The following is a 24705-nucleotide window of genomic DNA, read 5'->3' on the forward strand; positions in this document are numbered from 1 at the left end:
GTGTGCTCTGTAGGAGGTTCAGGAGTGGCCCAGTATTGGGAGGCAGGATGTGGGTCATAGCATGCACTCAAACAGGCCACTTCAGGGACACATGTCCCCTGCTCTGGAGCTTTTTATGAACTGCCAGTGAGGACAGAAACTGGCTTCCACAACTAGCTATTTATAGTCCACACTCTGAATACAGTGTATGTGTATATTTACACACACACACACACACACTCTCTCTCTCTCTCTCTCTCTCTCTCTCCCTCTCCCTCACTCTCCCTCCATCACACACATGTGGGTCTGTATGTGTTTACAGTAAATTTTCATGCTATTAACAGAGCTGTCGCAAAAGCTGTCGAGCACAGTGGGGACTGAGGGTAAGTGGACATGCAAGATTATCGTTAAGCTGGCACTCATTTTATTTCTGGTATGGCTTTCAGCAAACCTACATGTATTTTATATGTTCTGTAATGTAAACAGGGAGAGCTTTAAGGGCTGCAGCAGTCAAATGACAGGGTACAGAGACAATGTTGATGACGTGACAGAGGCAAGGACAGGCTTGCCTGAGCTCCCTTATCCTTTTAGCAGTGCTAAGATCAATAACTACCCCCCTCCCATCTCTCTCTCTCTCTCTCTCTCTCTCTCTCTCTCTCTCTCTCTCTATTCTCTCTCTCCCACACACACACACACACACACACACACACACACACACACACACACACACACACACACATACACCTTTAGCCTTGTGAGAAAGAGAGAGAGAGATGCTACTCACTCAATAACAAGATGCCCAGACAAGATGAAAGTGAAGATGTGAAGAGAACCAGCGCAGGGAGTGGAACAGGGAGTGCTGCAGAACAAGCCAGAGGTGCTGTGTTTGTGTTTGGCTAGTTGGTGGTGCGATGATTGTTTGTCAGACAGCGAGAGGTGAGAATGAGGGAGAAAGTGTGAGATGTTTGTTGTGAGAGGGATTTCATATGCCCATTAGGTGATTGTTTTTCCTGTTGTCTGTGATCCGTGCTGTCATGTCTCTCCCCTGTCCACAGCCTCTCTTTTCCTCGCCGTCTTTCTCCCTCTTCCATTCCACCATTTGACAGACCCCCCACCCACCCACCCACCCATAACAACCGCCCCGCACCTCCTTTCCTCTTTTCCTCCTCTTTCTGTTGGAATGGACTGGAGCTGCTGATTGATGTTGTTGTTGGAAAAGGGATTGACGCTGATTGGACGATGAGTGCTCCATTTCCCAACCTTCCCCAGTAGCAGAGAGACGTCAGCAGTGTGGTGGGCATGTATAGTAGAGTATGGAAGAGATCGTGTGAGAAAGGGACAGTAGATAGGCCTATAAACTATGCTGGAGGGACAATAATAAAAATTCTATTCATTCCTTAAACAATGAGCGAGTGAATGAGTGAGTGAAGGGCAATAATGGGAGCTGAAACTACAGGGAGCTGTGTGTTAAAAGGCTAGCCATTTTACTCGTGCCTTTTGAAAGTCACATTAATGGATATACTTTGTCACAGAGCAACACAGCTGTGTCTGTTGAATACTCACGCTAATACCACAGGTAATGCACCCTACAGCAATGACATCAGCCTGTGACAGCCAAGCTGCATTGTTACTTGATAACAGCACAATGCTTTTGCCACTTCATTTAAAGGGACAAAGGAACCAGGTTCTACCAAAGCTGTTTTGTAAACATTAATTTTGAACCACTGGCAAGTCAGGCAGTGATGCAGCATGCTTACATGTGTAACACTTTATGCTGTTATTCCCCACAAAAAGACATGCCAAATTTACAAAATCACACGGTTAATAATCTAAATTATGTAACGGATAACTTGTGTCACATCTTACTGGTTATATATTTCAGCTAAAATAAGGCCAGCTGTGCTTTATTGGTCGCTGTGCCAGCAATTTAAGAGGTGTTTTACTGCAGCTCATTAACTTGTGTGTTAATTTGTGGAAAAGTATTGTAAGTGCACTACTTTGTAACATAGTCTATAATGGTACAACAATACCTTGTCTCTGAGGAAGACTCCATAGTGTTGAAACTGTTTGTACCAATAAAGGCAAACTTTTGATCTAACTATTGAACGATGTGTCTCAGCCACCATTTGAATGGTGTGTGGATCGAGTGCTGTACATTCTGCATTAGGGAGATTTTCATCATCTGTCTATATGGTCATTATGTATCCTTACGATAGTTTTCCACAGGGTCATTCCCTGGAATCAGGTGGATGCAAAGAGTTACCTGAAGTTCTTGTGGCAACACGGCAGCTCTGCTTGCTGTCTTTCTTGATTTTTGTTCATATCGTAGTACATGTGGAACAGAGCTCTTTTGGAAGTTCAGATGTTGTAAGTGTTTGCCATTATATTCCTCATGAAGTTATTAATTTTATTGAATCATGTACTTTTGTAATGAATGCCCTCTCGTGTAAAGTTGCTACATTAAATTTATATGATGGTGTTCAGTGGTGAGGCTCTGCTGACAGCACATGGGTTATATAAACTATAAAGACTCTAAATCTGTTGTCCTTCTAATGATGGCAACATTTTTCTTTTCAAATAAGGGATTCCTAACTTGTCCCTCTTCCAGTCTAATATTAAAATGAATGCATGTGTAAAATTGACTAAAATTGACTATGTTTGCTTTTGAGGCTTCCTCTATTTTGCATTTGATTTTTTCCTGGGTTTGATTCTGATGAAGCTGAAATAAATATGGAAAAAATTCTAGTCATACCTACCATCCATGGATTTTGTGGCTTGGTGAAGTGAAGGTATCAAGACATCTGCACCATGCTTGTTTATCTTTATTATTATTATTATTATTATTATTATTCAGTAACAAGTAACTAATACTGACTCTGTCGTATGTCATTTCTACTTGCATTACAACTAGTGTCATAAACATCTTGTTTGGTTTTCCATAGCAACAGGAATAAATGTCTGACTGAAGTCATACATCTTAGTTGTACAGCATGCAGCTGCATTTGGCCTATTTTTTATTTTTTTTATTTTTTTATTTATTTTTTTTTGTAGCAGCCTTTAACTTGCAGACAGTTTTTTAATATGTATGCATACATAAAAAAGCTATATATATATATATATATATATATATATATATATACACACACACACACACACACACACACACTACCAGTCAAAAGTTTGGATACAACTTCTCATTTAATGTTTTTTCTTTATTTTCATGACTATTTACATTGTAGATTCTCACTGAAGGAATCAAAACTATGAATGAACACATATGGAATTAAGTACTAAACAAAAAATTGTGAAATAACTCAATACATGTTTTATATTTTAGATTCTTCTAAATAGCCACCCTTTGCTTTGATTACTGCTTTGCACACTCTTGGCATTCTCTGGATGAGCTTCATGAGCGAGTCACCTGAAATGGAGTTCCCAGAGGTGTTTAGCACTTGTTGGCCCCTTTGCCTTCACTCTGCGGTCCAGCTCACCCCAAACCATCTCGATTGGGTTCAGGTCCGGTGACTGTGGAGGCCAGGTCATCTGCTGCAGCACTCCATCACTCTCCTTCTTGGTCAAATAGCCCTTACACAGCCTGGAGGTGTGTTTGGGGTCATTGTCCTGTTGAAAAAAAAATTATGGTCCAACTAAATGCAAACCGGATGGGATGGCATGTCGCTGCAGGATGCTGTGGTAGCCATGCTGGTTCAGTGTGCCTTCAATTTTGAATAAATCCCCAACAGTGTCACCAGCAAAACACCCCCACACCATCACACCTCCTCCTCCATGCTTCACAGTGGGAACCAGGCATGTGGAATCCATCCATTCACCTTTTCTGCGTCTCACAAAGACATGGTGGTTGGAACCAAAGATCTCAAATTTGGACTCATCAGACCAAAGCACAGATTTCCACTGGTCTAATGTCCATTCCTTGTGTTTCTTGGCCCAAACAAATCTCTTCTGCTTGTTGCTTTTCCTTAGTAGTGGTTTCTTAGCAGTTATTTGACCATAAAGGCCTGATTGGCACAGTCTCCTCTTAACAGTTGTTCTAGAGATGGGTCTGCTGCTAGAAGTCTGTGTGGCATTTATCTGGTCTCTGATCTGAGCTGCTGTTAACGTGCGATTTCTGAGGCAGGTGACTCGGATGAACTTGTCCTCAGCAGCAGAGGTGACTCTTGGTCTTCCTTTCCTCGGGCAGTCCACATATGAGCCAGTTTCGTTGTAGCGCTTGATGGTTTTTGCGACTGCACTTGGGGACACATTCAATGTTTTTGCAATTTTCCGCGCTGACTGACCTTCATTTCTTAAAGTAATGATGGCCACTCGTTTTTCTTTAGTTAGCTGATTGGTTCTTGCCATAATATGAATTCTAACAGTTGTCAAATAGGGCTGTCAGCTGTGTACCAACCTGACTTCTGCACAACACAACTGATGGTCCCAACCCCATTAAGAAGGCAAGAAATTCCACGAATGAACCCTGATAAGGCACACCTGTGAAGTGAAAACCATTTCAGGTGACTACATCATGAAGCTCATTGAGAGAAGGCCAAGGGTTTGCAACGCTGTCAACAAAGGAAAGGGTGGCTACTTTGAGGAATCTAAAATATAAACATATTTAGAGTTATTTAACAATTTTTTCTTTGCAACATTAATATCTTGCTTCATATATTTGATGTCTTCAGTATGTATGTACAATGTAGAAAGTAGTAAAAATAAACAAAAAACATTGAATGAGAAGATGTGTCCAAACTTTTGACTGGTAGTGTATATATATAAAAACTCAGATTTTACAGTTGCTGATCACTCAGATTTTATAGTTGCTTATGATTTATATGTAGCCTGATATATAAACCAGGGATAATGTAAAGAGGGGCAGTCAGTATTGCAGAATAAGCCCCAACAGGGTGAATCGAGACTTTAAACATTAATCTGCTGACATTAACTCACTGGAGCCCGGCACATTGAGAAAATATTTATTTATTTTTCTTTTTTTTAACACAGCACAATAATTTGCAAGCTTCTACCTAAAAAATAGTAAAAAAAAAAAAAAAAAAAAATGCACCATTGCAACCATGGAAGTGTCTGTGCAATCTAGTATTCCTGGGTAGAACTACAGCAGAACTGTAACTATAGCAGGGTAAACAAATAGTCAAGATCTGTATGTCAGAGTTACTGTGGAACCAGTTGTTCACCTCTCTGTGAAAAGCTGTCTGCAAAAGTTTCAGCAAGAGTACCTCTAAAGCTGCTTTTTTATTATAATGCTAAGCTGTTCGTTTTCCCACCTCTCATAATGTATTATTTATGCATAATACACTGTAGTAATTGGTGGTTTAAGATTGCTGTTTCTCAGTAAGATTGTGATATGTGCCCCGGTTGTCTTTCCCTCACTCCAGCATGAAAATCCTAGCATTAAAACACACAGAAGATCAGTGAAATACAGAATAAATACATTGTAACATCACATAAACACTTTGCAGTCCTAATTAAATGATAATAATGACACAGACTCTTGAAAAAGCTGGTTACCATTTTTCACTGCCAGGGAAATGCTTGTGTTGTAACACAGCACTAAGGCTGCACTTGCAAGTCCTGAATTCACATCATTAGAGCTGGGTGAGCGTGTGGTGAAGTCTCACTCCTGCCAGAAAGTCCCACTTTTCCTAGGAAGTCTGGCACATGCCATCTGAACTGTGGACATTATTATGAATTTATACTGTGGATGTTAAGCGCAACTTGATGCTGAAAACATCCAATAGGTTGAGAAAAAATATGGTTTTGGTGACTAGGCAGTTAATGACTTCTTGCAAACAGTTGTGCTGGCCTTCAGTTAATATCCCATAAATTAAATCACCAGAAATTTAAGCATCTGTCATATTTGCTTTACTGAATGATCATACCAATCAATAATAAGTGCAAAATACAAAGTGTTATCGTGGGTTTGCACATTGCACAATTGAGCGCAATTGTGATGCATCTAGAAATAGGCCTGGGCCTGCCATGTTTGATTCTCCAGCAGCAAAACAAACTGCTTGAAAGTAGAACACAGAGGTCTTAACCCCACTGTGGTTCAAAGCAGCCTCATTAAAATTCATTTGTAGCATGAATTTGCATTTAGAGATTTCATACAAGACTGCCGCATGTGGTACCACACATGCAATCAGCCGAAAGATCTAACAGTAGGGCTTAAAAGTCAGCCTGTGTTAAGAGCTGCTAAGAAACTGAGATTAATTTAATCTATAGCATATGCATTAAAAGCCATTTAATGTTTTTTTTTTTGTTGTTTTTTTGTTTTTTTTTACATGCATGTGTGACATGGATGCATCAACAAAGTGTGAAAACATTCCTGGACTACAGACCACAAAACAAGTTGTATCTAGACTTTGTAAAAGCTGTGAACTAAAAATTAAGGGAAAGCCCCCTTCTCTTTTACTGTAACAGTAGAACAAAGTTCAGCATGTGATTTCTGCATAAGAAAAAACAAGCACCCTTGCATTTTGATATTATCTCAGATGTTTGCTAGATGGATATGTGCCTGACTTTTTTCCTTACAAAGATTATTCTCTGCTGGGTCAGTAGCATTTCAAGACTGTACAAGTTTCCAGTGCTTGTGTTACAGTTTTCCATTCATACTAGCACTCAATGGCTTCTCACGCTCAAATAAAGAATGAGCCCATTGATAACTGTCAGTGGAAGTTAGTTCATCAGAGGCAGGGTCAGTGCTGAATATGGCCCGGCCATTGTTCCTCTGGCCAGAGAAAATAGAGAGGATCCACAGTGACAGTAAGGAGACGAGCCTGAGCTCACTGGAGTTATTGTGATACTCTGAGAGCAGCGAGACTCTCTGCTAGGAGTCCAGCTGAGGCCAACTGAAGTGTCTATGCTTTGGTTTATGGCGCTGATAACATAATATATTACATGGGGGCTGGGTGATGTATTGAATTTATATTGATATTGTGATATCAAACTAAATATTGTCTTGAGATTCTGGATATTGTAATACGATGTGGAGTAAAGGGAAGACATCTTTTGAACTTGTTATTTTTCCAGCAGTTGTTATTTGCCTCTACCTGCTTGGTCATCAAATCCACTTTAGTAATGATTATTATCATACTAATGATGATGAATGAATTCTTGTGTTTAAATATTTATGAAAGCATCAACATTCATCTGTTGAATATTGCCACAATATCGATTTTGAGATATTTAGTCAAAGTTATTGTGATATTTGGTTTCGTTCATGTCACCCAGCATGATGATACAGTATGTATAACAATAGCTTTTCAAAAGTAGGACATAGACTCTTTAATAATAATAATAATAATAATAATGATATCATGGTGACCATGAAACAGAAACATTCAGAAATGAAATATGCTGACAATGACTTGTATTGGTGGTACATATTAACACTAACACTTTTTATTCCTTATTCTGTGTTATATTAAAACTGTTTCCACTAGTACCAAGATTGCATTTCCTACTACCACGGCTACTGCTCCTAGTATGTAAGAATAAAATACTAATAATATATAAGTTATAACTTTACATGTGGAAAACAAAAAAGTTGGACTCAAAGTTACATGTGGCTTCTGTAGTTTCTTAAAAGTAAATTCGTATTTGTGTGGAGTGTTTTTCTTATCACTGTCTGTGCTCGATTCTCCTTTTTGTTCGTTTTGAGGACAATGCGCAGGTTTTTCTCAATGATTTTACTGTCCAGTTGATATTTTCAGAGAGAAGAGGTGCTGGTAACATTTTGTGGAGAAATATTCTCAGTTGGCTTGACAGGTGGAAAGGTTTAAGGCTGATTGATTTGGTGTTCGGTGTTGCTGTTTTTGTTGTTTTTTTTGCATGACCACTGTGTAGTGACGTCAGACTTCACAGCAGCTCAAGGATTTGTGTAAATGAGGTAGTGTTCAGTCTTCAGCATAATATGAGCACACCAGAATTAGTCATCCTATCAGAGCTGTCTACTGTGGGGAATAGCCTGGAATAACAGCTCCATTCCCTGCTCAGTCGACGGCGTCATTAGAGCACAGCGAGCCTCAGAACCGTCTCCCACCGTGGGACCACCCAGTCCTATGACTCAAACTCCCAGACAACTTCACTTTCATCTGCACCTTGATCTGCTGAGATGAATACAAAGCAGCACTTTGCTGCATGGTGCTGCTGCATATGGCCAATTAGATGATTTATCATACATAGTTTTTGAAGCGAGGGATTTGTTTTCGCTCACAGTCCCGGTACTATATCTTCTCACCTAAATCGCCTCTCCTTATCAATTTATCTTCACTGTCGTTTCCAACAACGAGGAGGGAGGGACATGATAAAGGGTATTGCTGCTTCCTGTGCTGTGCAGTACAGGTGTAACTCCAAGCAGTGCACGGTAAAGATTTGTGTATTAGTAAGTGTTTATGAGCTGAATGTCTCCTGACGGATCAAGTGTGTGTCTGCTTATTGGAGAGGTTAGATAAACTATCAAATGTCTTGCATCGACCCTACCCTCTCTCACCTTTAGCTGCCATTAACGCGGTGAAACAGAGATACATTATAATTTCTGCTTGCACATAGCAATAACATGCTTTGCAACCACTTATTACAATCTTTGCTTTATTCTAAAGGCATCCTCCCATGATAAAAATGCATCCCAGTGGTATGGTGTGTTATCATCACTGAGACCGAGTAAGGAGCATTTACAGCAATGTGGAAACTGGATAAGTGCCCATGCTACATTGATTTACACTGCTGCGTGTGTTACAGTAAAGCCTAAGCCCCTTGGGTAGGGTGTGTGTGCATTGTGTTCATGCATGAGCGTATGCATACATGGCTTGTGTGCATTTGTGTCCTGATCACAGATGGGTTACAACTTCCGTCAACCATCTGGCTGGTTTGTGGCCCCTGGTCATCTCATCCCTCTGTAAAGACAGAGACACAATGGCCTCTGCCTCCATTGTGTGGTGTCATTTCTCTCCTGCTTTAATGATCCTAGTACAAAGTAAAACACCACAGCCCACTAATCATTAACTCCAATGGGGGGCATCAGACTCTGGATAGTTAACCCTAGCAATTAACATTTTGACATTCCCTCGCCTTTTAACAGAAGATGATGCCACGTAGATGATTGAGGGCTGTGAGCATCCATTGCATCAGACCTCTAATCTGCATTTCTTTACGAATTCTTTCAAATTGTCTCTATTTTATTGTTTCATATTGTCTCTATGTCCCCAGCATGAAGGCATTATTCTAGCTTTTGATTGTCTTGAACTGAAAAGGCCTTCATTGTGATGCAGTTAAACCTAACCTAGCACCAAAGCATGCATTAAGTGTAGTCGTTTAACAATGAGAACAGTAACACTAACAGCATGGCTATACTAAACAATAACACGCTTATTCTGTCAGTCCCGGTGATGCAGTGATCACAGTATTGTGCCAGTAAAATTTACAACTCCAGATTTCCCAAGGAGAAATGGAATGCATTTACAATAGCATTGGGACTCACAAATTGATAAAGATGACCTTTATTTTATCCTCGGATTTTGAAGGCGGCAGTTCCCCATCTGAGCCAGATAGAGATGTGAGGCTCTTTTTAATTTCCTGATATGGTGCGCACAGCCACTCGTCATTCACCGCACTTCCAATCACAACGTCGAATGACAGTCATACTCCCTCGGCTTCAGATCACACTCATTTTCTGTTTTGGAAATCATTCCCTTTGACTAGTCACCATCTCGAAAGCTGATTGAATGGCGGGATTTTGGCTGCGTTTGAACACTCAAGATAGGCTCTTGTAATATGAGTGTAACTGTTAGAGGAGCATACTAAACATGGAGCATTTTTATGTGGATGTTGCTGCTTTTCCCCTTGGCTGCTAGGCCAGTAGGAACCCAAAGATCAGATTAGATCAGATTTGACTACCAACTAACTACTCTTGTATGCCTGTAATTGTACCAGGTGATCAGCTGCCATCTAAACCTGATTTTCTGATATTTTTTCCTCTCTCTGCTACTTTCCCTAGGTACAACTCGCCCCCCTCGAGACGGAGAAGTCCCAGGGGTGGACTACAACTTCCTATCTGTGGAAGATTTCCTAGAACTTGAGGAGAGTGGCACACTGCTGGAAATAGGAACTTATGAAGGTGAGGATGATGATGATAAAGACACTCAGTGCATCTCATAATAACACCGTCATCCTAGTTCTCTAAATGTGTTCAGCGCAGCACCGATGATCAAGCACTTATTTTATCCACATGCAGACAGGCTGTAAGACTATGCACTCAGTTGATTCCGATTAGACGGTGTATGATGGGGAGAGATGCATGCAGGAGACAGCAGGTCACTCCACATCTGCCCCTCTCACTCTGATTAGAACAGTGTTGTGCAGCGCTAAGTCTCATACTGACACAAACCTGTGTGTGTACAAGTACGCGTGCGTGCGTGGGCGGATGTGTGTTCGCCACAGTTGTGCACTGTGTGCTTCTTTGCAAGGCTGTGTGTTAACGCACCGCTAAGACTCATACTAAGAGAAGTGTGTGAGTGTGTGTGTGTGTGTGTGTGTGTGTGTGTGTGTGTGTGTGTGTGTGTGTGTGTGTGTGCCTGCGCATGGAGCAGGGAGAGAATGTTACAACGTTAATCTGCTTGGCACCAGTTCTGCTGTGTGTTGGCACGTTTCTCCCTTTCCCGCAGACAATGTCAAATACCTGTCCACAGGAGTCTGTGGCCATCTCAGACAACAGGAGGACTGAGTCACTGATAGATAACCAAAGCTTAATATGAGTGTTTTATGATTTTATAGAAATATCTTTGATCATGTAACTTTGCGTTTCTGAAGAAGACATGTGCATAACGTTTTGTATCTAGCAGATTTTATTTGTTTTGCAAACTCTGGCAGATCTTAGCAGAGCGACTGTCAGAAGAAGCTGGTAAAACATGAAGTATTGAAAGGTTTGGTGTTGTGAGATGGTCCATTGTTCCTGCCCGGCATGCTCCCTGTGGCCAGGCAGTACAGCTCTATGGACTGAGACAGTTTTGCTTTACCACCAGCTGCTTATTTCCACCAGTTTTGGTCACATTGTGCTCCAGCTTTATTCTTTTTTTCTGTAAGATCAAGGGATTTTATAGATCCTCTACCCCTGCTATCTTTCTGTCCCCCCGCTCTGTTTGTTTTTATTCCCATCTTCCTTTCTCAGTCTCGCTTTCTCCTTCTCCTTCTCTCTCTCTCTCAAGCATGCTAATGTCCCTCTTGTTGCCTAGGTAACTATTATGGGACCCCCAAGCCGCCAAGGCAGCCCGTCATTGGGACAGTGATTCTCAGTGATGCTGGCTCCCAGCAGTCCAACCCCAAGCGCACCAAGTCCTACAATGACATGCAAAACGCCCGAGTAGTGCCTGCTGACGACGACGATGACGACCAGGCCACGGAAATGAACAACAGTTTTACAGGTGAGGGAGCTGCTGCACCTATAAGACAGTGTCTCTGTTTCTTAAAGTGTGTGTCTCTGGCCTTGTTTGCCTGTGTGTATGCATGTATACAGTACACATGTTTTGTTACCACCAAATGATTGATTGCTCAAGGGCGTGTGTGTGTGTGTGTGTGTGTGTGTGTGTGTGTGTGTGTGTGTATGCATGTGCCTGTGTGCATGTGTGTGTGTACCCAGGAGATACAGTACATGTGTATGGAGAGTGTGTGTGTGCGTGTGTTTATGATCCTCTCCTCTCCTCTGTTCTGTGTTGCTGGGTGTCTGGCGGTTACATCATGTCTTTGTGATGCTGATTCCTTTTTGTGAGCCTCCAAACACTGCCATCTGCCTGCGAGGAGGGGTGCAGTGGGGGAAGAAGGCTTAATTCACCGGCTTAATTCACAAGATTCATCATTGTCTCTCCATGCTTCACTCCTCACATCCTAGAGTTTTTCTAATTAAAATGCACATATATCTGTTAATTGAGTAATATTTCTTACTCATTAAATAGGTGATAAAATGCTTGATGTTGTGTCAGCCTGCTTTTTATGGCATATATTTGTTGACACCTGTTATCACAGTTGCTCAACTGCATGTAAATCCATTCAAGAATTTAAAACAGCAAATACGTGACAATATGAGATTTTAGTAGGGTTTTTTCTCTAACCCCATTTCTTCCTCCCATCTTTAAGCTCTGTCTTGTTTGTGTGTGTGTGTGAGAGACAGTTGCTAGATGGTGTTTTCTCTTTCTTGACGGTGTGAATCTATGCCCTCTCTGTGTCCCCCTGCCAGGCTGCCAGAGTGTTGAATTAGCATTTGATCAAGGCTGAAAGGCCCACGGAAGTGGTGGAGGACAGCGGGCCTGAGCTCAAAGACTAGTGGGGGATGGGGATGGGGGTTGGGTTAATAGTCGGTTTTAGGAGAAAGAGGCTTGTGGGTGGGTGGAGTGGTAGAAGAGGGTGGGGGTCAGGAGAGAGGGAGTTTGAGAAAGACTGTTGCTAAAGGAATTAGCATATCCCTGGGCCCCATTCAATACACCCAAACTGGGCGGGAGCCAAACTAAGGACAATAGTGGAGGGACTGAGAGTTAGGTGTAGTTTGCATGCTAAATTTTTTTCAAGACCTTTATTTAACCAGGTGAGTCACGTTGCAATTACAATGTCTTTTTTAAAGGTAGCCTGGCCAACACAGCAGCAAAAAACAGTATACAAAGAAATATTAACATATACAGTAACAATTCACAGGATCATATGTCTAACAAGACAGACACAGGGAAACAGATCTAGCTAAGGAAGCAGCTACAATTTCCAATAGAGTTTGCCTCTAAACTCTTCACTACATTTTTAAATGCGCTAATCAGGATTAGCTCATCTAGCTGCAAATCTGTCTGCAGATCCCTTTTCACACATGCACTGGACACTGCAAGTTGGCCAGAGGAGCTGTATGTGTGAACACAAATGTCCGCATCAGTTGTTCTGCACTGTATCCTTCCAGCTCCCTAGTACTGAGAGTACAAAACATGCAGCCGAGCCCATGTATGAATAGGGCAGGTACAGGTCTGGAGCAGGCACAGCAAGCAACTTTCTGTGTGCTCTGCCTCCAGGCTGCTCTACCCTGAGGCATTTTGGTATAGTTGGAAAAGTATTCACAGATTCTAACCTCCTGTATCAATAACTCGTAAGTGAAATGTTGTTAAAACACAAGCAATGCCTCTTTCCTACCATAATAGGGTACACAAAAAGCCACAACCTTAGTTTCGCCAAAATGAGCCATCCTCCAAGCTGGACAGTTAACATTGGTTTGTATCTATGTAGAGCTGGCTGTGAGTGCACAGGGACTGTTTAAAAAGTGCAACACCAGAAAGAGATACTACAAAAATACTCAATAACTTCATTCTTATACAGTACTCTGTCCCCAAAATCCCAGGCACCACCCCTCATCTAAAGTATTTCCTGTAGGTGTTAATGCCTCTGACATGGACATCTCTTGTTGTGTGCTGCATATTTGAAAGGGAAACTCTGTCTTATGTCTGGACCTGATTCCCAGAGTTCATGGGTGAAAACAGCTAGAAAGTGGCTCCAGGTTGCAGGGACAGAGAACATTAAGTGCTGTTTGCCAAGTTCAGTGCCTTGGGGACGGACAGTAAAAGGATGTCTTTAGACCATAAACAAGAATTACTAGTTTTGAGTGAGATATACCCACAAAGGTAAGAGGACAGCAGACCAAGGATAGACTTACAAGTAAATCTGTACCAGTGAGTGAGTTTGTGAAAAGTCAGTGAAGGCCACCGAGCTTTGGCATATAGGATGCAATGGTGAGTGAGATCTTTGCGGCCTGTGACTAATCTCAAAGCGCTGTGGTATACGGTATCCAGCCAATGTAAGCAATAGACCAAAGCCCAGCATAGGAGAAGTAGCACTTGTTTCTAAAATAAAAACCTAGCTCAAACATAACTTTCTTTACTAATTTTTCAGTGTGAGGTTTAAAAGTCAAATGATCATCAATTGAACTACCCACAATTCAAGCTGACTTCCCCGCAATGATAGCAAGAGAAGCCGATTTCATCCTGGCATTAGAAAACAACTTCAAATTAGTTTTTATAGCATTCAACACAGCTTTCACAGACTCTACAATACCAAGAGAAGGCTGTAAATACTCAAGTGACAGAGCAAGGATGGCACCACAGCAGTAAATAACAGTATCATCAGCATAAAAATGAAAATGTGCATCAGGAAGATTTTGACCCTGGTTGTTAACATAAATAGTAAAACAAAGTGGACCAAAAAATGAGACTTTGGGGATTCCAGAGGCAACATGTAGTACCCTGGAGGACGTGTCATCAAATTTAACATATTGTGTCCTTCCAGAAAGGTAATTTTCAAACCAGTCCACAGCCTGCTCAGACAAACCCAATACTGAGCAGTTGTTTCCTCAGGATAAAGTGGTCAACTCTATGCTTTTGAAAGACTGGCACAGTTTTTGTATGTTTGTTTGTTTGTTTTGTGATGCAGTGACTCAGTTAAATTACTAACAACCTTTAAAGACGTCATGATGGTAATGTGCTGTTTCCTGAAGACAGACTGGTACAATGAAAGGATATTATTATTAGCACTGAGGAACTCCCTTATTTGATCACTTACCAATCCTTCAAGGACCTTTGATAAGACAGTTAAGTTGGAAATAGGCCTATAATTGGTAAGTGATGTTCTTGATGTTCTTCCCAATCAGGGTAAAATAAATCATGTAAAAAAAAAAAAAAAAAAAAAAAAAAAAAAAAAAAAACCTGCTCAGAAAAGTGCTTGTATCTCATTTTATAACAGAACGAGCCTTGGACTTGGGAATTTTGGCATTTCAAATTGCAGCAGTTAAAACAGTGATCACTAACATCATTTGCAAAAACATCAGTCTCAGAGTACTTCTGTGAACACTAGTTAAAAACAAATCAACTAAAGATGATTTCTCTGGGTATTTGGGGTTAGGGTGTGTGGGGCACCCTGTAAATTTGGTAACATTTCCAGAAACTACAGAAATCTTTAAAACCATCATAGGCTTTAGCCAGTTCTAATTTAGGTTACGTGTCAGAATGATTTCACTGCACTGCAGCTGTGATCATAACTATATGACAGTGTTGGAAGTGCATCATCACCAGCTGAAGGCGGTCTGTAGCACCCACCTACAGTAATATGACTCCTTTCAGATATGTCAATATTTAGGGCCAGGAATTCCAATTGTTTGCTGACAGATTTAGACAGCGCAACATTCACAAGAAATTTGCTTTTTACAAAAATAACTACCCCACCCCCTTCCTTGGCGATCAGTTTGATATACATTATACCTGCCAATACAGATGTGTTTATCCACAATAGATTTTGTCGGCCAGGTTTCAGATATGACAGTATCATGAGCTGATTTAGCCCAGATACATAACAAATCACTTTTAGCATGCACCCTATGTGTATAGGGAGCATCCTACCTATATTCAGATGAATAACACCCAGACCAGACCTGCTCTTAAAATCAGCAAGCATAAATCTTGATGTAAGTGTCAGCTGGGTCAGGGTAAGGTTGTCTGTCACGAGGGATTATAAATAAAAAAACAAACAAACAAACATATATCTGTTTTTTTAACACTGTAGGGGGACTCGTTTTTTATAATGTATCATGTAGATAAAGTCAACAAGAGAATTCTCAGAAAACAAATTAGAAATCAGCTACTAGCGATCAGCCACTGCATGTCTGCATTTGCTCTTTTCTTGCATGCATGAAACATAAACCATATTTGTTCTTTTCTTGTTCTGTGTTGTGCTTGTTACGTTACCCAGGATCCTTAGTGCGTAGTCTCTTCCCCTCTCCCTTGCTGTGCACAGGTAACCCTAGTGACCAGGACGAGAGCCGCGGCGGCATCCACCGGCCATACCCCGCCCGTGACAATGCTCCATCCTATGGTCTGAACAATGCGGCCACCTCCACAGCAGACAGCGGTCAGCAGACCCTCGCGGAGCCCCAGGCCTCTCCGGAGGACCCGCTGGGCCCCCTGCCGGAAAACTGGGAGATGGCCTACACAGAAAACGGAGAACTCTACTTCATAGAGTAGGCGCCTGAAAATTTACTTCCAACATGCTGAGATTGTTCTGCTGCAATGCCATGCTACAGTGCCATGACGGCCTGAATACTTTCACTTTCTTTTCAGTTTTTGTTATTCATTTATTTATTTATTTTTAATGTGGACATCACACTAACTTTGGAACTGCGACATAAAACCACGTTTAAGTACCAGATGTACTGTGTTCAGTGTTTGTAGCAAAATGCAAATGTAACAACACCTGCCCACGGGAGGGTTTTAAAAACTAAAATAGACAAAAGATAGAGTCAGTAAACAAAAAAAGAAAGCAAACAGGTCACCACACAATAACGAGAAAACAGCCTTGAAGGAGAAGTCAGGAAATACAAATGGAGAAGAAAGAGAGAGAGAGAGACAGAAAAGCAAGGAAACAAAAGAGGGGCACTTATTGTACTTGCCATACTGTTAGGTGTGAGGGCAATATTTATTGTCTTTCAGCGGTGATTTAACACCTCTACAGAAAACATTAAACTCATGTTGCATTTTCAGCTCAGTGGGTGGGCAGTTCCCTAAGCATTGCTGCGAAAAGCTCATAGCTGAGGTCCTGTGAATTGGTCTTCTGTGTATTTTATCTGCACAGTAATCAGGGCATTGTCCCTCAGGTGTGTCCCTAAGCCCAGCAGCTTCACGTCCCGCCGCTGCTTCAGGCTGCCTCTGCTCCTCTTCCAAGCCACCTTGCCCAGCCCTCTGGGTGCTGCTGCTCTCCAGGCAGCCTGTTAATCCCTGCATGCCCTGAGGAGATCACAGCCGGATCACCTGACTACCACCAGCTCTCTGTCCTCACCATAGCACAGCACAGGCACACCACCAGGATGTGGCTGTATATTATCAGAATTTGTATGTTTATGTATGCGATTACTGAACTGCGCGCTCGCCTAGCAGTTAGGGAAAAATTCGGCGCAGTTGTTATTGTTTGTACGCTGTCTACAATGCTCTGCTGTTCTTAAGCTATTCTCATTGTAGCGGATGCCTTCTGTCCTCTGTAGACAAACTTGCTGACATGGTTTATTTTCAAATTCTTATTTATGCATTCATAAGCCCCCGCTGTGCTTTTATATGTTGGTTTAATGGCCTGTCTTGAATTGTTGTCTTGTTTATTTTCTTGCAGCCACAACACAAAGACCACATCGTGGTTGGATCCTCGATGTGGAGACAAAATATCCAAACCTCTGGAAGAGTGTGACGATGATGGTAAGCTGCTCTTATGACCTACTAAACAGAGGTGTGCTGTAGATCCACATTTGTGTGTCTAGTGATTTGCACGTCAGTAGATGGTGCACTTGAGCTCTCATGTACCTAGTTCTTTTTGTGTACCTACAATCCATTTGATCACATTATGTAGCCATTTATGTCTTAATAACATGCTCTGAATGTATTGGCTGAATGTATGAATTTGATTTTAATCACAGAATCTGATCTTATCTGTGTTTCACCAAAAGGAGCTCAGAGTAGCCTTCTAATTTTGCTATGCTCTCTCTGTTGTTAATAGGTGGTGTTGTGTTGTGTAATGTCAGAACATGTGATCAAATTAAATAATGAAAAAATGTCCCAAGTAAATAAAAAATGAAATGCAACACATTCACATGCACATTCAGATGGTGGATGAAGATTTAAGACCAGTTCATATTACAAATAACAAAATTGCACCATCAAGTGGCGAAATGGAAAATGGCACATCTCACATGGGTTGCTCAAGTTTCTTTATATTATGGATGTCCTTGTGTATGTTTTTAGACTAAGGGGTTTCTGTTTTCTTGTTCTTTATTTCTTTGGACCTCATTCTTTATTTGGCTTTGATTCCTTCACTCCCCCACACCCACTCACTTCTCTCCTGCTATCCATCCATTTTCTGCTCCTCATTTTGTTCTCTTTGTTTCATCCTGCTTTCTTCACCTTGGAGAAGAAGGGATACATACAGAGGATCTTGAGAGTGATCTAGGTAGGTTTTTTGTTTTTTAAATGTTTGTATTTGTACATAAAGTTGGGGTTCATAAAGTTCAGATGCCAAAGTTTAAAAAGTGATCTTAAAGTGTAAAAGTCTCAAATCTTAAAGGTAAGAGCTGCTACAGCTTGAATTATGCCCTCTGTTAGCACGGGTTAAAACTCTCGCTGCTATGTTGTGTCTGCTGTCTAGCAGAAAAGCCTCTGATTTAGGCAGGATTGAAGAGAGTAGCAGTTGTCTAGACAAAAGGAAATAGAAGTGTGAATGATTTTCTCCTGATTAAATGACTTCATTAGAGAGATTTGAGAGATTCACACCCTAACAAAACAGGACTAAAGATGGCACAGCTTTACACAAAATTTAACAGCAAATATGACTGCTATGTTTCTGGCAGCTGGCTTTATATAGCAGTCTGGCCCCACTCTTCCTATATACCTTGGTAGCATTTCAGTCATGTAATGAAGTCTCATAATATTAGTCACTGATAAGACATTGATAGGTGCTGTGGTGATTTTAAACCTATTGGTCATGTCAGCATTGCTTCTTAAAAATTACATGTTGTTGGCCCGAGCGCTGCATTTGTTTCCAACATCCATTACAACGGCCATATCCCGAACATGTGCAGTTGGGATTTTCAGACCATTCAATTCGCAGTTGAAGTCATTTACATGGTATGCTACTGCTCAGTGTTCACAGAGTGAATGACAGGGGTTATTTGTCTCCTTTGCACAGGAACACATTGGGAATGTGTTTGGCTGGTGATGCAGGTTGTGATGTATGTACTTAGCGTTGCTTCACAGACTGGAAAATGGTTCTGCCGCTGACTCTCAGCCCATTTGCAGGTGGCACAAACAACCCTGAAGCGAAATCAAATCTCAGACTCATACAAGGCCTTGAATGTCTGGCTATAAGCGCCTATTATTCCTGGCTGATCAGACGGAGACAGTCTGTGATTATTGATTGTGAAATCCAGCCCACTACAAAAGTGTTTACTGGACTTGGTAGAAGCCCACAGTAACACAATGAGCTAATGTCTTTGCCTGAAATCAAATACAGTGGGGAGGAAAACTGAGATGCCAACATCTTAATGGGAACGTGTCAGCTTAATAGGCCTTATCTGTCAGCCTGTTCCCTTGGAGCACAGCTAGATGTGTGTGTGTGTGTGTGTGTGTGTGTGTGTGTGTGTATGTGTATGTGTGGAGGGTGTGCGGGGTGCATGCGTGTGTGTGTGTTTGTGTTACACAGTGAGGTAATGTTGAACTGGGCATATAGTGACAGTCCGTCATCTGCCGTGAACATGTGGCTGTAAGCTGCGGCTAGATTTGCAGTACTGTAGTGGAGATTTGTGCAAACACTGACGATAGCTCTTTGAGTTTAAAGCCCGAAGACTGCTCTCAGTGCCTGCTTATGTACCCACATTTTAACAAGAACCTATTTGCCCTGCCCCTTGGTTTGTTACTGTAAAATATTTTAGTCTTAATAAAGAGCAGAGTAATAAAAGTGATCTTGTGCGGCAGGAGGGGGGATCCATGTTGTAATTTTGTGTTGCACGTTCACTTGACAGCTCCCTGTGTCTGATCTGTCATCTGCATGAGGTTGGATCAGCAAGATTTTCATAAAACATTTGTGCTTGGAGCAATGCTTGGATGAAAGAAGATACCAAGGAATCTACAAGCCCTGAACACAATAAAGAAACAAAAACAAATCGTGTTGCTGTAGCGAATGATTAACTTTACTCCGTACTTGCTGATCTGCATTTAATTGGCATTGGGTAATAATTTTAGCCAGATGACTGGACCCTCCTGCAATTTGACATTTATGGGGGAATCTATAACAGCATCTGAGAATGTAGCTTTCATCACGATCATAAAGATGGCAGGGCCAGATGAATGATGCCGGATAATGGCCCAATAAATGTAACAAGTCGAATTGCTGTATGTATATCCGTTGAACAAAAACAAAATTCACCGATAAATAATAATAATTTATAGCCTCTGTTGCTTTTTCCTGAGATTAAAGTGCCTCTGTACAGCAGTTTTACACCCTGTTTCAACTGTACCAGATAGGTGTAGTGCTTATGATTTTACCTATTGTTTTACATATTCAGAAGACTGATGACCTCTTTCAGGGTCACATACCAACCTTTTCTTTTTCGGCTCTACTAAAGCTAAAGGTAAATGTTAGGGCTGAACATTTAATTGAAATTTGTTCAAAATCGCAATATTGCAAAGCACAGTATCCAAGTTGCAGGAGGTGCAATTTCTTGTAAAACATAAAACGTGTGACAAAACACTGTTGTAAATGAAGTGTTATGATGCTGCAGAGAGGCCTTGGCCTTCAAATGGTATTTTCCAGATGCAAGAAAACACATTTGTTTGGTTCAACAGCGTTTTCAGTGAAAATGAAAATTATTATGCAAAAACTATCCAGAATATGAATCTTAATGTGATTGTTTTACCATATCATTCAACCCTAGTAAATGTATTGAGCAACGCTCTTATAGTAAGATCTTATGTCGCCTCTTTCTTTGTTTCAGAGCTGCCTCCGGGATGGGAGAGGATAGATGACCCCGTGTATGGAGTATATTATGTAGAGTGAGTTACGCTGAGTCACTCCAAATTACACAATTTCTAACAAACCTTTTCCAACCTTAAGGTACTGCCACTGTAAAGGCTGAACCTTCACATTGATATGGCCACATTTGCTGAGCTTTGGTGTAGCTGTCAGTCCCATTTAAATTAAGTTGAACAAAGCTGTTTCAGCAGTGACTGGAATCCATTTTGTGTCCGCTGTGCCTGAAGTGTGGACTTGCACTGCTTGTTACTGGGAGTCTGTGCGCCACAGAGACTGTCAAACACAGAGCACCACTATTTATCACTGACAATCAATCCTCCACTTCACCTCTACACCTTTTCTCATCCATCTTTACCTGCTCAATTTTGTTTTTCCATCCTCTTTCTGTTCTCTCTCCCTCTGTTTATCCCTCCTTCCAATCTCTGTCAGTCATATAAACAGGAAGACGCAGTATGAGAACCCGGTGGTGGAGGCTAGGCGTAGGAAACACCTGGAACAGCCGCAGCAGCCGCAGCCTCCAGAAGGTGAGCGGTACATTCGAGGTTCGTTTCCTGCCCTGGCACGGCACCATTTCTTTCTTTCTTCATGTGTGTGAGTGTCATGTCCTTCTTGGTTGTGTCCAGTTTTGTGTTCTCCTTGGTTTGGGCCAGATTGCTTTCATTTTTTTTGTTTCAGTCCAATCTCCAAATGACTCAAAATCTCATTTCCTTAATCCAACTTCTGACTCATGCACTGACTAAACTTCATTGGAATAGATCTGGCCCAAGCCTCGCTGTCTTAATCTGTGTTTAGGTTATTTGTTATTTGATTAAAAATCATAAATGCTAAATATCATTTTAATGTATATTATTTGAGACATTGGTTGCCATGTTATTTACTTTGCCATCAAATGCCTGGACCTTCTTGGTTCCATCTGAGCTATCAAAAGTTTTCATCTTTCTATGAAGATCACAGATATTGTGTTTTATTATTATGTACATGTCATCATTGCCAAGACACAGTATTATGATTTTGTTTTGTGGGCAACATTTATCACAGTATTATATTTTCAATGAGGAGCAACAAATAACACCTGTGCCTGCTGATGTAAATGAGTGCAGGTGACTTTTGAGGTTTGAATTGCACCAGGTGGCACAGTGGTACTCTAAAGTATGTATGTACTCTAAACTCTGTTCCTACAGGTGGCTGTAACACTAACTATATCAGTGTGCAAATTGGTTACACAAAAATAGGGAATTTAAATAAGTTTTCTGGCTCTTTGTTGGCCAGAATAAGACCGTCTGTACGCAAAATCACATCAGTACATGAAAGTACATCTGTACACGCGACGTTTTTAGTGTAATGGCCAACCTTAGTTTGTGTCTGTGTTACCGTCATGTGTTTGTCTGTGTGCATGTGTGTTGCATGAACATACAGCTCTGTGTTGTATGTGTGTGTGTGTTAACCGTGCTGTGTGACTGTGTCTGCAGAGTGGATAGAGGAGCACTCCTCAGCCGGGGCTCCCCTGGCAAACTATGCTCCCAACCACCTGGAGACCTACAGGGACCCACAGGCCCCACCGCCTCTACCTCCTGGTCCTGGAGGACCCAAACGTGAGTCTTTACACACAGATAGAGAAGCCATCCTAAACACCTCCATTACTGCATCTGTCTGCATCACAACTGCATAATTATCCAAACATGTCCTCTTAGCTGTTGCATTACAGTGTGGCATGTCCTGTAGGTGAGATTAGGAGAACGACGCAGAGCCTGTAAAATGGTATTTTACAACAGTTTGCTAATTTATTTCCAATGCATCGACTTAAATTCAACCTGTGTCTTTACAGTTTAGTCTAAAAATGTTCCTCATTTTCTGACCATAAAATTTAGCTCATAGTCGCTGATTTCTTGCAGCCTTTTTGCATGACCTTTATGGGTGCCAAAGATTGTGAAGGGTGCTGTACATGGAAGGGACAAGCCTTGGTATGCTGACTAAATGCTGTTAGACATATGTCAACTTTGAGCAATCAGATGCTCTAAAATTATAGTCCTCCCTTTTTCTCAGCTCACACATTTTGTCACCAGAAGGGCATGCAGTGTGTATGTTCAATGTAAAGTCCACCAAGATTATTATTAGATTGTTATGCAAGTAATTCAGCTATCATGAGTGTCAGAAGGAAATAGCACTTCATGTGTGAACCAGGTCTGTGAGACGATAGTGTTTCTTTTAGATTCATGTCTGTGGTGGCATCGCAGCCAGGAAACGTCTCCCATTGCTCAAAGAAAGTAAATACAGCAATCACTCCTCATCTGGTGTAATGGCTTAGTTCATAATAAACCAACAGCACAGCACATTTGTCCATATATCCACCCAACCACCCAAACAAGAGTGGTTTTTACACTAGAAAACTTATTAGAACTGAAATTGGAATGAGTATTACTCACACATTACCCACATCTACTCCAAAAATCTTCAGAGAACACTGAGTTTTTGTCTATAGGATGCGTGTAGGATAACAAAAGATTTACTCGGGTGTTTTGTAGGAGGGAAGCCGTTCTTCACAAGAAACCCAGCTGAGCTGAAAGGAACCTTCATCAACACCAAGCTGAAAAAGAGCCGTCGTGGTTTCGGCTTCACCGTGGTCGGAGGCGATGAACCAGATGAGTTTCTACAGATCAAGAGCCTGGTGCTGGATGGGCCTGCAGCTGTGGACGGCAAGATGGAGACAGGTGCAGTACATAACCACTGTCCACAGGGGGCACTGTCTTCATTCAGCCAGATAGAAGTGCTAATGGAGTTTGATGTACCCTTGGGATACATCTCACCAACATTTGACTTGTGTGTGCAAACACCACAGAAAATAGCTGCCAGGTGTGTTGAATAGTTGCATTATGAGCGTTTCTCTCTCCCTCTCTGCAGGTGATGTGATCGTCAGTGTGAATGACACCATCGTGCTGGGCTACACTCACGCCCAGGTGGTGAAGATCTTCCAGTCCATCCCTATTGGATCCATGGTGGACCTCGCCCTATGTCGTGGTTACCCCCTGCCCTTTGACCCTGATGACCCCAACACCAGCCTGGTGACCTCAGTGGCAATCCTGGACAAGGAGCCGATCATTGTCAACGGACAGGAGACGTATGACTCGCCGTCCAGCCATGGCAGCCAAACTGGGCCTGTTAACGGCATGAGAGAGCCACGCCCCCACAGCCCCTCGGCTGAGGTGGCATCTAACGGCTCACACGGCTACTCCAGCGATGTGGTGACCCTGGCCTCGTCCATTGCCACCCAGCCTGAGCTGATCACTGTACACATGGAAAAGGGAGACAAAGGCTTCGGCTTCACCATCGCCGACAGCCTGACGGGAGGAGGTCAGAGGGTCAAGCAGATAGTGGACTATCCTCGCTGCCGCGGCCTCAAGGAGGGGGACATTTTGATGGAGGTCAACAAGAGAAATGTCCAGAACATGAGCCACAACCAGGTGGTGGACCTGCTCAGCAAGTGTCCCCGAGGCAGCGAGGTCACCATGCTGGTGCAAAGAGGTAAGCACTCTCATCTCCTTGTAAGGGATTTGAAGGGAAGGATGGATGATGTTTTTCCTTGTATTCAGTTGAGGGTTCAAAGGTTGGGTGGTGTCAGTAGTTTTGATTCACTGTTTTCATAATGTGACCTTGTGGCCTCTCAGCGAAGGCATGCGGTTTTCTGAACTTTTCAGACTGTTGTAGCTGTTCTGTTTTGTTGCCTCTACCTGCTCGGTCTTCATTTCCATATTACTAAAAACTGTTCATTAGAAATCTATTGTGTGAATGTCATAAAAGCACAAATAGCCATCCCTAAATTGTTGTCACAATATCAATATGGAGGTATTTAATCAAAGATATTGTGGTGTTTGATTTTCTCCTTATCGCCCTGCCCTAGTTATGACAGTGAGGGGTGTTGTGTGTTTGAGCTAGTCTGCTACAGACACAGAAGACGCTATGAAAGAGGCCTGTTCGACAGATAACAGCTTGGCACAGAGAGAGTGACATAATGAGCAAATAAGAGAACGAGTGAGGAAGCAAGTGGGTGGTGGGGTGAAAAGCTTGGACTGCATGCGATGAAATGTGGAGAGGTAAAACGAGGATGAGCTGGGCTAGGAAAGGAGTGGATGAGCAGATGAG

General features: G+C 41.9%; 1 protein-coding gene across 1 annotated transcript in view; it reads left to right on the plus strand.

Moving 5' to 3' along the window:
* The first annotated feature begins 757 nt into the window (after positions 1–757).
* LOC115362607 (membrane-associated guanylate kinase, WW and PDZ domain-containing protein 1-like) overlaps positions 758–24705 on the plus strand; it is a 48283-nt gene continuing 24335 nt past the window's right edge. Inside the window, exons 1-11 of the mRNA XM_030056585.1 lie at positions 758–856; positions 9992–10111; positions 11226–11414; positions 15754–16021; positions 17161–17243; positions 17953–17991; positions 20531–20588; positions 20998–21092; positions 22038–22160; positions 23091–23276; positions 23467–24087. Coding sequence (XP_029912445.1) covers positions 775–856; positions 9992–10111; positions 11226–11414; positions 15754–16021; positions 17161–17243; positions 17953–17991; positions 20531–20588; positions 20998–21092; positions 22038–22160; positions 23091–23276; positions 23467–24087 — 1864 coding nt within the window. The 5' untranslated portion in view covers positions 758–774. The remainder of the gene's footprint in view (positions 857–9991; positions 10112–11225; positions 11415–15753; positions 16022–17160; positions 17244–17952; positions 17992–20530; positions 20589–20997; positions 21093–22037; positions 22161–23090; positions 23277–23466; positions 24088–24705) is intronic.

Source organism: Myripristis murdjan, chromosome 7, assembly GCF_902150065.1.
Source record: "Myripristis murdjan chromosome 7, fMyrMur1.1, whole genome shotgun sequence".
NCBI classification, from domain to species: Eukaryota; Metazoa; Chordata; class Actinopteri; order Holocentriformes; family Holocentridae; genus Myripristis; species Myripristis murdjan.